The sequence below is a fragment of the Anolis sagrei genome, chromosome 6, assembly GCF_037176765.1.
Source record: "Anolis sagrei isolate rAnoSag1 chromosome 6, rAnoSag1.mat, whole genome shotgun sequence".
Classification (NCBI taxonomy): domain Eukaryota; kingdom Metazoa; phylum Chordata; class Lepidosauria; order Squamata; family Dactyloidae; genus Anolis; species Anolis sagrei.
This window is the reverse complement of record NC_090026.1, coordinates 50,240,243-50,253,637: the sequence shown is the minus strand read 5'-3', so window position 1 is coordinate 50,253,637 and position 13,395 is coordinate 50,240,243. Positions and strand designations below refer to the sequence as shown.

At 38.7% G+C, this 13,395-nt stretch overlaps 2 protein-coding genes across 2 annotated transcripts in view; one reads left to right on the top strand and one right to left on the bottom strand.

Annotated features, from left to right (window-relative positions):
* Positions 1-2,245: 2,245 nt before the first annotated feature.
* On the top strand, positions 2,246-10,646 carry CNTD1 (cyclin N-terminal domain containing 1). The gene is made up of 7 exons (XM_067470111.1): positions 2,246-2,799; positions 3,064-3,139; positions 5,514-5,670; positions 7,072-7,234; positions 7,952-8,096; positions 8,713-8,809; positions 10,088-10,646. The coding sequence occupies exons 1-7, from the start codon at positions 2,628-2,630 to the stop codon at positions 10,181-10,183; spliced, it is 906 nt and encodes a 301-aa protein (XP_067326212.1). The 5' UTR covers positions 2,246-2,627; the 3' UTR covers positions 10,184-10,646.
* BECN1 (beclin 1) overlaps positions 10,626-13,395 on the bottom strand; it is a 19,664-nt gene continuing 16,894 nt past the window's right edge. The window contains exons 11-12 of the mRNA XM_060781272.2: positions 12,948-13,090; positions 10,626-11,178 (exon numbers count right to left, since the gene is read on the bottom strand). Of these exons, the coding sequence (XP_060637255.1) occupies positions 11,010-11,178; positions 12,948-13,090 (312 nt within the window). The 3' untranslated portion in view covers positions 10,626-11,009. The remainder of the gene's footprint in view (positions 11,179-12,947; positions 13,091-13,395) is intronic.

Here is a 13,395-nt window from a genome sequence, read left to right as displayed (position 1 = left end):
CTCCAGCTCCTCATGCGGGGAAATGAGAGAAGCCTCCCACAAGGATGATAAAAACATCAAAATCATCCAGGTGTCCCCTGGGCAACGTCCTTGCAGACGGCCAATTCTCTCACACCAGGAGTCACTCCTGACACGACAAAAAAAACAACAAAAAACCTCTTTCCTTCCTTCCTTCACTCTCATTTCTCTTTCTTTCTCCCTTTCCTTCCCTCCTTTTCTGTATTGTCATTTAGCCTTTTGTCATTTAGCTTTTGGGTTTTTTTGAGTCCTTTCCGCTGGAGGGGTGTGAGTGATGGTCATTCGTTGGTCTGTTAGGGGTATAATTTCCAAATTTTGTGTCAATTCATCCAGTGGTTTTTGAGTTATGTTAATCCCAAACAAACATTACATTTTTATTTGTATAGATCAGGGGTCCTTAAACTAAGGCCCGGGGGCCGGATACGGCCCTCCAAGGTTATTTACCCAGCCCTTGCGCAGGGTCACCCTAAGTCTGAAATGACTTCAAAGCACACAATAACAACAACAATCCTATCTCATCAGCCAAAAGCGGGCCCACACTTCCCATTGAAATACTAATAAGTTTATATTTGTTAAAATTGTTCTTCATTTTAATTATTTATTGTACTACAAATAAGATATGTGCAGTGTGCATCGGAATTCATTCATGTTTTTTTTCAAATTATAATCCAGCCCTCCACCAGTTTGAGGGACTGTGATCTGGCCCTCTGTTTAAAAAGTTTGAGGACCCCTGATACAGATATTCACTGAGCTCTTCCCTTTATCTAAACTTATATTCATTCACCTCTTCCATTATATTTCTAGATAAAGAATTATTATATTCATCAAGCTCTTCCCTTTATCTAAATGTATTATTATGATATAATTTAAGTGAGCTCTTCCATTATATTTCTGTTATGTTTCTATTATAATAAATTACCAGATTATGTCCATATTCACTGAGCTCTTCCCTTAATCTAAACTTATATTACGTGAGCTCTTCTATCAAATTTCTGTTAGATTTCTATTATAATAAATTATGGTATTCTATTCATATTCACTGAGCTCTATCCTTAAGCTAAAGGTATATTAAGTGAGCTCTTCCATTAAACTGCTTTGAGTCCCTCCAGGGGTGAGAAAGGTGGTATATAAATACTGTAAATAATAAATAATAATAATTATATATAATAAATTATTATATTCCATACACTGAACTCTTTGTATAAGCTAAACATATTAAATTAGCCCTCTATTTATTGTCGAAGGCTTTCATGGCCGGAATCACTGGGTTGTTGTAGGTTTTTTCGGGCTATATGGCCATGGTCTAAAGGCATTCTCTCCTGATGTTTTGCCTGCATCTATGGCAAGCATCCTCAGAGGTAGTGAGGTCTGTTGGAACTAGGAAAAAGGGTTTATATATCTGTGGGTGAGACAAAGGACTTTTGTCTGCTCGAGCTAGGTGTGAATGTTTCAACTGACCACCTTGATTAGCATGGTGGTTGTGAGAGTGGTCCAGCATTTCTGTGTTCTCAAATAAAATGCTGTGTCCAGGTTGGTTCATCAGGTGTTCTGCTATGGCTGATTTCTCACCATGTTAGACTACACAGAGAAGCCATTGAAATCCATAAGCATGTGGACAATTTCAACAGAAAGGAGGAAACCATGAAAATGAACAAAATGTGGCTACCACTATTAAAAAACTCTAAAATTGCAACAGCACAACAACAGAGATGAAACAAATAAGGACAATTAATCACCTCTCAACAAAAGTTTGCTCTAGGCAATGTCAGGCCATTATATGCTAATTAAGGTGGTCCGTTGAAACATTCACACCTAACTCCAGCAGACAAGAGCCCTTTGTCTCACCCTGGTCATTCCACAGATATATAAATCCAGTCGCTATCTATAATTGATACAGGAAGTTAGAATGTAACGGGATCTTGTCCTAAATGCACAGTTCTAAACAGAGTGAACAAGGAATGACCCACACTGAACACACTAGGATTTTCTGAGCAATCATGCATAGAATGGTGGTGTTAATCTTCCACATTTTTCGTGTTTTTCGAAGTATTTATGAATTGCGCTCTTTTTATAGCAAAGTGCTCCTGAAGTGCTGCACAAAAAGAAATTATTTAAGGTACACCCAAAAACCATATATTTTAAAAATTATAATGAAAGGTGTCCATGAAATGCGTGGTTTCCCCATGCATTACAAGTTATATATGTGTCCATATCTCATATAAGGGGTTTAGCTTCTGGTTTGCTAGTAAAGCTGAATTACTGGTTGCAAAATGATTGATGCCTAAAATATATCTCCAACATGAAATGTTTAAAAGCTCCAATGTCAACAAAACTTAGAACAGTAGTTCTCAACCTGTGGCTCCCCAGATGTTTTGGCCTTCAGCTCCCAGAAATCCTAACAGCTGGGAGTTGTAGGCCAAAACACCTGGTAACCCACATGTTGAAAACCACTGCCTTAGAATGAATTTCATGGAGAAGTTTGGAGGTAAAAAGGCTGAGAGGAGAGAAAAAGAGACAATTGTAGCTAAGATTATCGAACACCACATTGTTTAAGGTAAACACAGCTGATAGTTTTTCTCATTCTTCAGGGTGTTGACACAACAGCTAAGATGTGTTCACCTGCACAGATGGCAGCCAGGTACCGCTCTTCGGAGCCTGTCTTTGGAGCTGTAGCTCCTGGGATTATACAAGATGCATTGCTTCACATGGCAAGGGAGAATGAGCAGTCCTTGAGTAAGCTCTGCAGTGAGGCAGGCAGCTTTAAGGAGACCAAGACAGTGGGTAAGAGTTGAACTTGGCCAACCCTGAAGACCAGAGGTTTGCAACTGTGAAGGGAGGGAGACAGACAGCAATCTTTGCTCCGTGGCCCTTATTTGGGGTTTCAGTCTACTGTAACTGCTGAAAATTATCCCAATAGTGAGGAGTGTGCATTGAAGGATTGTTGGGGCCCACAAAAGTGGGGTTTGGAACCATAGACCTGGTCTAAGTTAACATATTCAAATAGTTTGTAGTTATAATTTTGATAACTTCATCTCTCTTGGCCAGAATTCGTGTTTCTTTTATCTGAAAAATGGAACCTGACTGAAACGGCAAGATACCAAGCAATAGAAATATTTGAAAGGTATTGCTTTGTTTTGTTTTGTTTTGTTTTCCTTTTGTGGTGCTGACTTTAAGGCAGAGGCGTATGAGTGAAAAGCATTAAGACTATGGTGCTTATAGTTTTTATAGTTTTTAAATAGCTGCCACAGGCAATGAAAGCTGTTCTAGTCAAGGCATCTAACAACCTACTTAAAACAATACAGATTAAAAACTATACAAATGCATCAATAAAACTATAAATATACAATTGGAGCCCCCCGGTGGCGCAGTGGTTTAAAGTGCTGAGCTGCTGAGCTTGTTGACCGAAAGGTCACAGGTTCGAATCTGGGGAGCGTTGTGAGCTTCCGCTGTCAGCCCCAGCTTCTGCCAACCTAGGAATTCGAAAACATGCAAATGTGAATATATCAATAGGTCCCGCTCTGGTGGGAAGGTAACGGCGCTCCATGCAGTCATGCCAGCATTGTTAGTAGAGATGTCTACTGACAACACCGGCTCTTCGGCTTAGAAATGGAGATGAGCACCACACCCCAAAATCGGACTTCATGTCAGGGGGAAACCTTTACCTTACCTATACATTTGCTGGGGTTTAGTTCCAAGACTCACCCCCAAGCTAATGAATGGGAGAGTTAACCTGCTAGAGATTACCCTTTTATTTATTTAAGAAGATTATATATTACTATTCATGTAGTTTGAAGTTTGAGGAAGGTCTGCAACTTGAACATTTTTTCAGAATGAAACAAATACTGAAACCTTCAATAAAGCTGCAAGAAATAACGGATTAAAATTCTTGTGCAATCATGATTTGACAGGCCTCTTTAGTGACAGTATTTATAACTGGATTGCAATAGGCAAACAAATACTTTTAAAGAGGCATAATATGCATAAACCTAAAAGTAGCAGTCAGAAATCTGTGGTAATTGACATACTGTAATCGGTCTGGTTATTGAAACATTCAGGACATCTTTAAGGGCAGCCCCATATAAATGCATTACACCAGTCTAGATAAGATTGTCAGATTATGGAGCACTGTGGCTAGACAATAGTGGAGTTTAAAGATGTGTAATGTTGCCACCTTCTATTAAAAACTCTACTGATTCTTAACCAAATGGAACAATAGCTTAATAGGTGTGGATAGAAGTTACTCAGTTGGATGAGAGCTACCCAGAAATGGAAGCAGATTTGTACAGTTATGACTAATTTGCATGGTGAGTTTGTGTACATGAGAAACAGGCAGATAAACCAACATAAGGGTCAAGGAAATAAATGAAGAATGGAGCAGCCAAGTATTTCATGGAGCACAGATAAGTGTTTCACGTATGCTGAGTGCTCTTGGCTCTACAAAGAGAGGAATTTGGGGGGTGGGGGGGTTCTTGTTTGACTAAATGAACATGCAATTAATTTTAATTTATTTGAATACCCTATATGCCCATTATTAAAAGCAAGAATGCGAGAGATAGGCAACTACGAGGCATTCATGTTTCTTCCTCCATACAATGTGCAGTGTGATGGCTGGTTATTTCAAGTGCCCTAAATCACTTTACTCTTTATAGCATTTTTTGCAATTTATTCTGCTCGCACAGTCTGCCATGTCCCTTGTTCTGGCTGCCATATTCACTGGCAAACACATAGGTTTTTGTGTACAGTAGCATAAAGGACCATGATATCTAAAATCCTAAACAAGAATTTTTGGAACAATTTAATGATTTCTGGGTACCACCATGTCAAAGGGCAGTGGATGTGCCAGGCGTTTCAGAAAGATGAGCCTGATTTGAAACCTCTAGATCTCTGCAACCACAAACCTCATGAATGAAACTCTTACCACTTGAAAGGGTGGGCATAGAGTTTGATTACAAACATGCCAGGTTTGTCTGGAAATGTGACACTATTTCCTATGCTGGTCAATGACCGAAATAAATATTTTGATTTGAATTGATTACCCCTAAATGCCTCTCAGTGCACAAGCAGCCCTTCGTCTTGGTGATTTGCAAAAACAGAACACAAAATGCTTTACGCTGGCGGATCACCATCTTGCGAATAACCGAGACTAGGGTCTGTGCTCTGGGAGAGTCTTCTATGTCTCACCTTTTCAATAGTTAAGGGTTTCATTCATAGGCGGTTTGTGGTTGCAAAGATATAGCAATTTCAAATCAGATCCATTTTTGAAACACCCTATATAATTCTCTTATAATTATTTTGCACACAGGCTTTGTCAGCACATTTAGTAATTCAGCAGCTCATGTTCTTTTTGGCTCTTGCCCTTTGACCACTGATAGTAATGCTAAAGATTATGCTGCTTTGATACTAAAGACTGTAAGTGACCACCTTATTCCTTATAGTTATCATTAGCCCTTCCTTATTTCATTTCTTTAAATATTTTTGCTCTTATGCTATTTTAGGTTCATGCTCACACTTATTAAAGAGCTCTTCCATTGCACCAAAGCAAAGGGAGAAGATTGCAGTTGTGCCTCAGTGAAACAGCAAATTGAGGGCATATACGTGCTGCGCCTAGTTTCTTCCATCCAACTTGCCAGCAAGCTCTCTTTCCACTACAGTGTAAGGAGAATTGGGATTCATCTTAATTATAAGTATTGTTGAAGGCTTTCATGGCCAAAATCACTGGGGTGTTGTGCGTTTTCCAGGCCCTGTAGCCATGTTCTAGCAGCATTTTCTTCTGACATTTCACCTGCATCTTCAGAGGATCTTGATTAATGCACAAGTTTTATAAATATGCTGTATGGCAGAAATAATATCCTTCCAAAACTTATACTTTTGCCTAGGACTGTGTTTTTTTTAAAGCAGAGGTCCTCAAACTAAGGCCCGGGGGCCAGATACAGCCCTCCAAGGCCATTTACCTGGCCCTCGCTCAGGGTCAGCCTAAATCTGAAATGACTGGAAAGCACACAACAATAACAAGAATCCTATCTCATCAGCCAAAAGCAAGCCCACACTTCTCATTAAAATACTAATAAATTTATATTTGTTAAAATTATTCTTAATTTTAATTATTGTATTGTTTTAAAGTGTTTTTTGCACGACAAATAAGATACGTGCAGTTTGCATAGGAATTCATTCAATTTTTTTCAAATTATAATCTGGCCCTACAACAGTTTGAGGGACTGTGATCTGGCCCTCTGTTTAAAAAGTTTGAGGACCCCTGGTTTAAAGTTTAAACCACTCATGATCCATGCACAAAGAAGTGCCTCTGGCAGATCAAAACGTTTGTCATAGGAATAATATTAAGCTGAACGAGAAACCATTCCACTCATTGTCTTGACGTGTTTCCACTCTTTCTTTCCACATGCCTCCAAAATCTCTACAGGGGTTGAGTGCTTTGATGTGTGACTTCAATTCAAAACAGATCTGTCTTCAGAAAGTTCGCATCTTCCATATCAGGCACTAAGCCTTTGCAGCAAAAATTCCATTTTTCTGGGGTTATGTTCAACAGCTCTTTGTCATATTTTTTTTCTTTCATCATATACTGAGCAAACCTTTCATATATAAGTGTGGCACTGTGGGCCAGATGGTAGACAGTGAGTGGAATGGTTTCTCGTTCAGCTCAATATTATTCCTATGACGGTTATTTTGATCTGCCAGGGGCATTGAACTTTCTAACTCAAAAAGAGTCATCTGCTGCATTTTGAGGATCAAATTCAGGATCTCTGTGAGACTGACACGTTGGCTATTGAGCTTCAGTTTAAGAATACAGCCATTTACAAAGGCTACTAATAAACAGTATCATGGAATACATGGAGGAGACTCAATCTATTACTATGACTAGCAGGAGAAAAATTTCGGATGTTCTGTGCAGGCTCTACAGCATATATATCGGGATGTATTTTTAAAAATATTTTAAACCATCAGTCCAAAAGAACTTTTTAATACCAAATCATAGCAGTCAATATGTAAAGCAAAGTTTGCGTGTTGGGAGTAACGTTCACACTTCTCTTCACACAGATTGTTAATAACAATATGGTTTTGAAGTTTCTGAAGTCCGTGGGTTACTCTTATACCACAGAAGAACTGCTGGAATCTGAACTGGCTATTTTGAAGGCTCTGCATTTTCAGATCAATGTTCCAGCCCCTTTTGCTTATGTTGAAATGCTCCTGGAGGTTTTAGGTAAAGGTCAGGAGAAAGATAACATTGGATAAGTTTAGGCTTGGGTAAAAAAAATGCTATGGTGTTATTTCATTCCTCGCTGTTTGAACACCAGGAACCTTTGTGCAACTTCTGCAAGATGTTTTGTCCAAATAAAAGCTTGGTAGAATGAAGGGTGTATGTGTGAAACTATTCTCCTAAACTTTGTTTATTATCCCATCTCTCCATAAGTTCTCCCTACAATTAGTTTTGCCCCTTTATCTCACCTGGAGTTTTAAAATCATTTTATGTACATGTCCTTATGTTCGGTTTTTATGTTCTATGTATATTATTTATATACTTTGATGTTTTATACTTTCATGTTATGTTGTTTATTTTATTGTAATTTTTATTTTTTTGTATTGTAATCTGTTGTTCGGGCCTGGCCCCATGTAAGCCGCTCCAAGACCCCATTGGGGGAGATGGTGGCGGGGTATAAATAAAGTTTATTATTATTATATTATTATTGACAAAAATACAAATAGGGGGAAAGGGAACAAGTGATAATCCTACCGTTGTTGGGCATGAGAGGAAAATAAGAAACAAAACAAAAACCATAGAAGACATTTGAGGTTGGTGATCCATAACAACATATTTGTTAGGTCACTCACCTAAATTAACTGTCCAGATTCTGCCTCAAAATAAAGTTAGCTCTTCTCGTTGCAGCAGTTTCTGATGGTTTCTTTATTTTCCAATTAGGATACAATGGTTATTTACGTCCCACAAAAGAGCTGCAGGAAATGTGCAGAAATTTGCTGAGCTTAGCATACCTCTTGAGAAGCAGCATTTATGACACTTTGCTGAAGTCAGCAATCGAAAATGCATCTCCAAGTGAGCTCCAGCTGTAAGTTCTGCAAAACAATGTGCTAAAAATGAATGTACACATAGGAAAAAGAAGTTAACTTGGAGGGGGCAGAATGTGGCACTTTTCCAGACTCCTCTATGTCTACTAAAGTCTCATGAAGTGAAGACCAAGAAATTCTGAGTCAGTTTTCCATATTAAAAAACTTAATAGAGCTCTGTTTATGTGCTCCACACTTGGAACAGAGTCTGGCTTCAGAGCTGAAACTGCCCTGTGACATTGGAGTCTTGGCAATAATACAATATACACAGTTCATATAAGATGGCTTTTTACCTGAATGCAATGACAGACTGGGTGTGAAGGTTGATTGTTTTCAATGGAGATACTGATGCATCTGGATGTTAGATAAGTAGCATGTTAGATTTCCTCTGGCAATATCCCTTTATGTCAGCTAAAGATTGTCTGTTTTCCACAGATTCCTTCAAAATAGGTGTTTCACGATTCATGACAACATAGTATAACATTAATCAAAGTTCAAAAAATCAACTAGATATTGAATTATTTTCTGTATCTGCATAAATGTATGCTTTTAATGTACAATATCCTCGCTGTTTCTCCTGGAACACCATTTTCTTACTTTGCCATTTCAATTTAATAGAGCAGAGTTTGTATCTGTAAAGGAAGATCTTATGCTCCTGGCTGTGGGAGTCATTGGTGCAAGCTCTTTCCTCCTGAACCCTGAAGGCTGGAATCAGGTACATATATCTCACTGCTCAGCCTAGTGGCAGAGTACATTGAGTAGCAACAGTATAGCATAGGGTTACCATACATCCTTCTGTGCCTACCTTTTTTCCAGAGTTGAAATTTGTTGGTAAAGTTAAATATTGCTACATAATTACATTTGTAATTATGGCACAGTAGCACAGTGGATTAAACCACTGAGCTGCTGAGCTTGTTGACCAAAAGGTTGCAGTTTCGAATCCAGGGAGTGGCGTGAGCTTCCGCTGTCAGCCCCAGCTTCTGCCAGCCTAGCAGTTTAAAAACATGTAAATGTGAGTAGATCAATAGGTACCGCTCTGACAGGAAGGTAAGGGCACTCCATGCAGTCATGCTGGCCACATGACCTTGGAGATGTCTATGGACAACGCTGGCTCTTTGGCTTAGATGAGCACCACACCCCAGAGTCAGATATGACTGGACTTAATATCAGGAGGAAACCTTTACCTTAATTACATTTTTGTTTAAAAACATTGAAAATTAGCAATTACTTCTATCTGTTTCTATATAACGGTCAAAGTATGCATGTGTGTTTGTCCATTTGTGGATGTGTATGAGGGGAAGGGAGAAAGGAAAGAAAGAGAAAAAGAGGAGAAAGGATGAGGAAGGGAAGGAGAGGAAGAATGAAAAAGGAAGAAAGAAAAAGGAAAGGGGGCAAAGTATAAGGGAAGGGAAGAAAGAGAAATAATAAGGGAAGAGAAAGAAAGGGAATAAGGGCAAAAGGAAGCGAGAGAATAGAAAAAAGAAGGGAGGAAGAAAGAGAAAGTAGAGGGAGAAGGTATATGAGGGAAAGTAAAAGAAGCAAATAAAGAAGAGAGGAAAGTGTATGAGGGAAATGGAGGAAGGAAAGAAAGAACCAAAAAGAGGGTCTGTGCATCACTGCTAGAGTTTTGCCCTAGAAGCACCGTGAAGTAGACCTCAGAGCTGGAGAAGGGAGGAAATAGGCAGGCAGTGGTTACACTGAAGTAGACTTTCTCAGAGCGGAGAAGGGAGAAAATAGGCAAGCCTTGGTCACAATGGCACCTGGACAATGCTGGATATGTACACTAGTCTGTTTATATAATAGGACTCTAAATTAAAATAGCTATTGGTATTTTGAAGTAGACAGTAATTAAATGTGTTTTTTTAGCTTTTCAAAATATGGTAACCTGGTATAGTACGGCAGAGTGAAATCCATTACTTTCTCCACCTGCCTGTCCATAAGGAACCTGATACAACACCTTAACCTCAGCTTTTTTTTTTTTAATAATTGAAAGGTTGTGGAGTACCTTGGTGACACCACTGGCATCAGTCTGCAGAGCATTGTTGAGGCAGTCTATGCAATTCTGAAGCACAGCATGGATGACTGCTAGAATCCCCTTCTTCCTGAGACTGAGGCAATATATTACTGGCATCGGGCTGTGTTTCATTGTATTCCTCATGAATATGGGGCTCTTAAAATTGTTATTTTTTGTACAGAAGTAAACAAGGTCCCCAGTTACCGTTTAAAATGCTCATTGCTTTCTCACAGGCTTAAATTTTCCTCTGTTAACCTTTTATGAGTAGATATTTTAAAGAAAGGCACTTCTAACCCTGTCCATAGGTGGAGATCAGTTTTATTTTTTGTAAGCAGTGAAGAATTATGAGTGCTTGGAAGGAAAAAAAGCACTCAATCTGCATATTGCTGAGGTATGATAAGTTGTTTTCTGAAAGCTTTGTTAGAGGAAGAAGTCTCAGTATGGATGAATTCATTTATGAGGGAGAAAGAAATATAAACTACTTCCATGTCTGTCCCTTTTGAATAAAAATACTGTGTTCTTCTGAAAGAAACTGATATTATTTATTTGTGTACTTCCTTAGGTATTGTAGCATAGTAACAAAACAAGAAGCATGAATTGGCTTACAGCTAAGTAGAGTCACTCCTCTTAACAATTCTGGAAATTGGTGGATCTTGTTTTTCTTCTTTTTACTAGCTGGCATTTTCAGCACTTTCTTCAGTCACAGCATGCTTTGTCCAATAAATAGTCAATTGTGGTATGAAGTATTCTGCTCCATTTGACTTGAGGATAACATTTTCAAGTTCCTCCGGACCTTTTGGGTCTTGTGTAGTGATGTACGGCTATCACAAGTCTTGCTTTTGGCATCTTTGACACAAACTGCAGACGTGTTGCAAAGTGGCCCTCTTCTCTATTATTGCCATCATTTATTATAAAACTGGGAAGAGACCCAGGCAAGACCCCATTTCAAGTTTGTCAGCATGAACTTGAGTGCTTTTGTCCACTGCTCCTCTGAGTTAAACTGTGTCTTAATGGAGTAGGACCCACCACTTCCTCCTGTATCTTCAATCTTGCCTTTTTCAACATCCATTCTGCATTTTAAAACAACAACACACAGATCCAGTAAGCCTCCCAAAATGGCAACTTTTAGTATTTAGTATTGGGACACAATAATATTCCCCTCCAATTTGTAAAGCATTACTACTACTACTTGGTAAATATATGCTAAACCTCTGAGTGGTTAGATACAAGACAGCACAGAAGAAGCTCTAGCTACAAGGGTTATCCAAAAAGTAAGGTTACAAGATTACTGTTTTTTTGAAATATAAAAAATGAATACATTTTAATAAAACTTACATGGATTGTAGCATAGATATTCCATTGTTTTTCCACATAATCACTATTCGGTTTAATACATTTTGTCATCCGTGGACGAGTTTTTGATGCCTGTGTCATAGAAGTTTCCCTCCTTTTCAGACAGTTTATCACTTTGATTTTCACCTTGTCGTCGGCAGAAAAGTGTTTTCCACCAAGGTGTTCCTCCAATTTAGTGAACAGATGATAGTTACTGGGTGCGAGACCGGGGCTGTGAGATGGGTGGCTTAAAACATCCCAACGAAGTCAACAACACTTGTGTTGCATGAGCGGTGTGCGGACGTGCATTGTCATGAAGGAGACAGATTCCCACTGTCAGCATCCAAAACATTTGTTTTGGATGGCTCTGCAAAGTTTCTTCATGGTCTCACAATATATTCCATACCCATTTTGTCACATGCTGTCTTGACATGTCGTCTCCATAAACTGAAATTATTTCACGATGAATCGCAGTGGCCTTCATGACTTTAGCATTTAGTTAGTATATTACAGCTTAAACTTTGCACTTGGAGGGAAACGGAATGTGGACGCTCATCTCTAACCTTCACCACAACACCAGTCGATGAGCTACTGACGACTGGCACTGCTCGTTCACTTCTGCTGCTTTCCTGCTACACGGCAGTGATACCAACTTCTCCCAAGAACATTCCCTGCAACAGCTATGTGCCTTGTAACTTTAGTTTCTGGATAACTCTTGTACTACTTTTAGAAACATCATAGGAACAAAAGTGGTAATAATAATGAAAATACATCACACAGTCCTAAATGCTTGGGAAGTGTTCGACTTCTGATTTTGTGATACGAAATCCAGCATGGATATCTCATTTGCTGTGCCATACTGTGTTTTGTGTCAGTAAAATAATATTTTTTGTTTCTTACCCACCTCCTCTCCTCAAGGTTAATATTAAGCAGAGGAGCTGAGACCTATGATTTGAAGCTGCTATCTATATTTCTATTTAATATAAACATATGGAGAAAGACAGTGTGCTAAATAATAATAATAATAATAATAATAATAATAATATCATTCGAAAATATATCACACAGTCCTAAATGCTTGGGAAGTGTTTGACTTGTGATATGAAATCCAGCATATATATCTCATTTACTGTGTCATACTGTGTTTTTGTGTCAGTAAAATAATAATACTTTTATGAAACTGTATAAGAATCTCACAAGGACACATCAAAGGACTGCCACCTTTACCACAGTTTTCATCACTGACCAACCACGTACCAAAGGCAACCACAGACATGCTGATTCAAAATATGGCCATTCTATTGACTGTAAGACTGGGTATTCATCATCTAGTTTTAATACCCAATGACAAAAGCTAATAAAATACCTCATGTCCATGAGGACTTTACATGAATACGCCTAACATTTAATTAACCACATATTTCCAGAGGTCAGTTTTTTGGGTACAATACAAAGAAAGGAAAACCATCTTCCTCCCCACAATTTTCCTGAGCTAACAACACTTTACCTGTAAGGCAAACAGAAACGGGTCTCGCCCTTTTCCACTTCCTCTTTGAACTGTTGCACACAATCCAAAAATGCCACCATGGCATGGTCAAACTTGTTGTCCCAGAAGAATCTCAAGCCTCCTGAGCAGTAGAGGGGCAGCTCCTTGAAAACACAAATATTGATAGCAGATCAAAAGAAGGTGCACCACAGCTCCCCCAAGACCTCTTGGGATGCAGCTCACAATATATACCACAGAACTGCAAGTCAACTTTATAATTCACCCATTGCTGTTCTCCATATGTGAGTCCAGAGCAACAAAAACTGATCTACTAACAAAATATTAGCAACTTTTACTGACCAATTGTCTTGCTGGATTTCTTTTTGCTATGATAACATGTCCTGGTGTTTGTAAAACTTTGCATATCCTAAAATGCAAATACATTGCAACGCCTGCTCTGTGGCCAAAG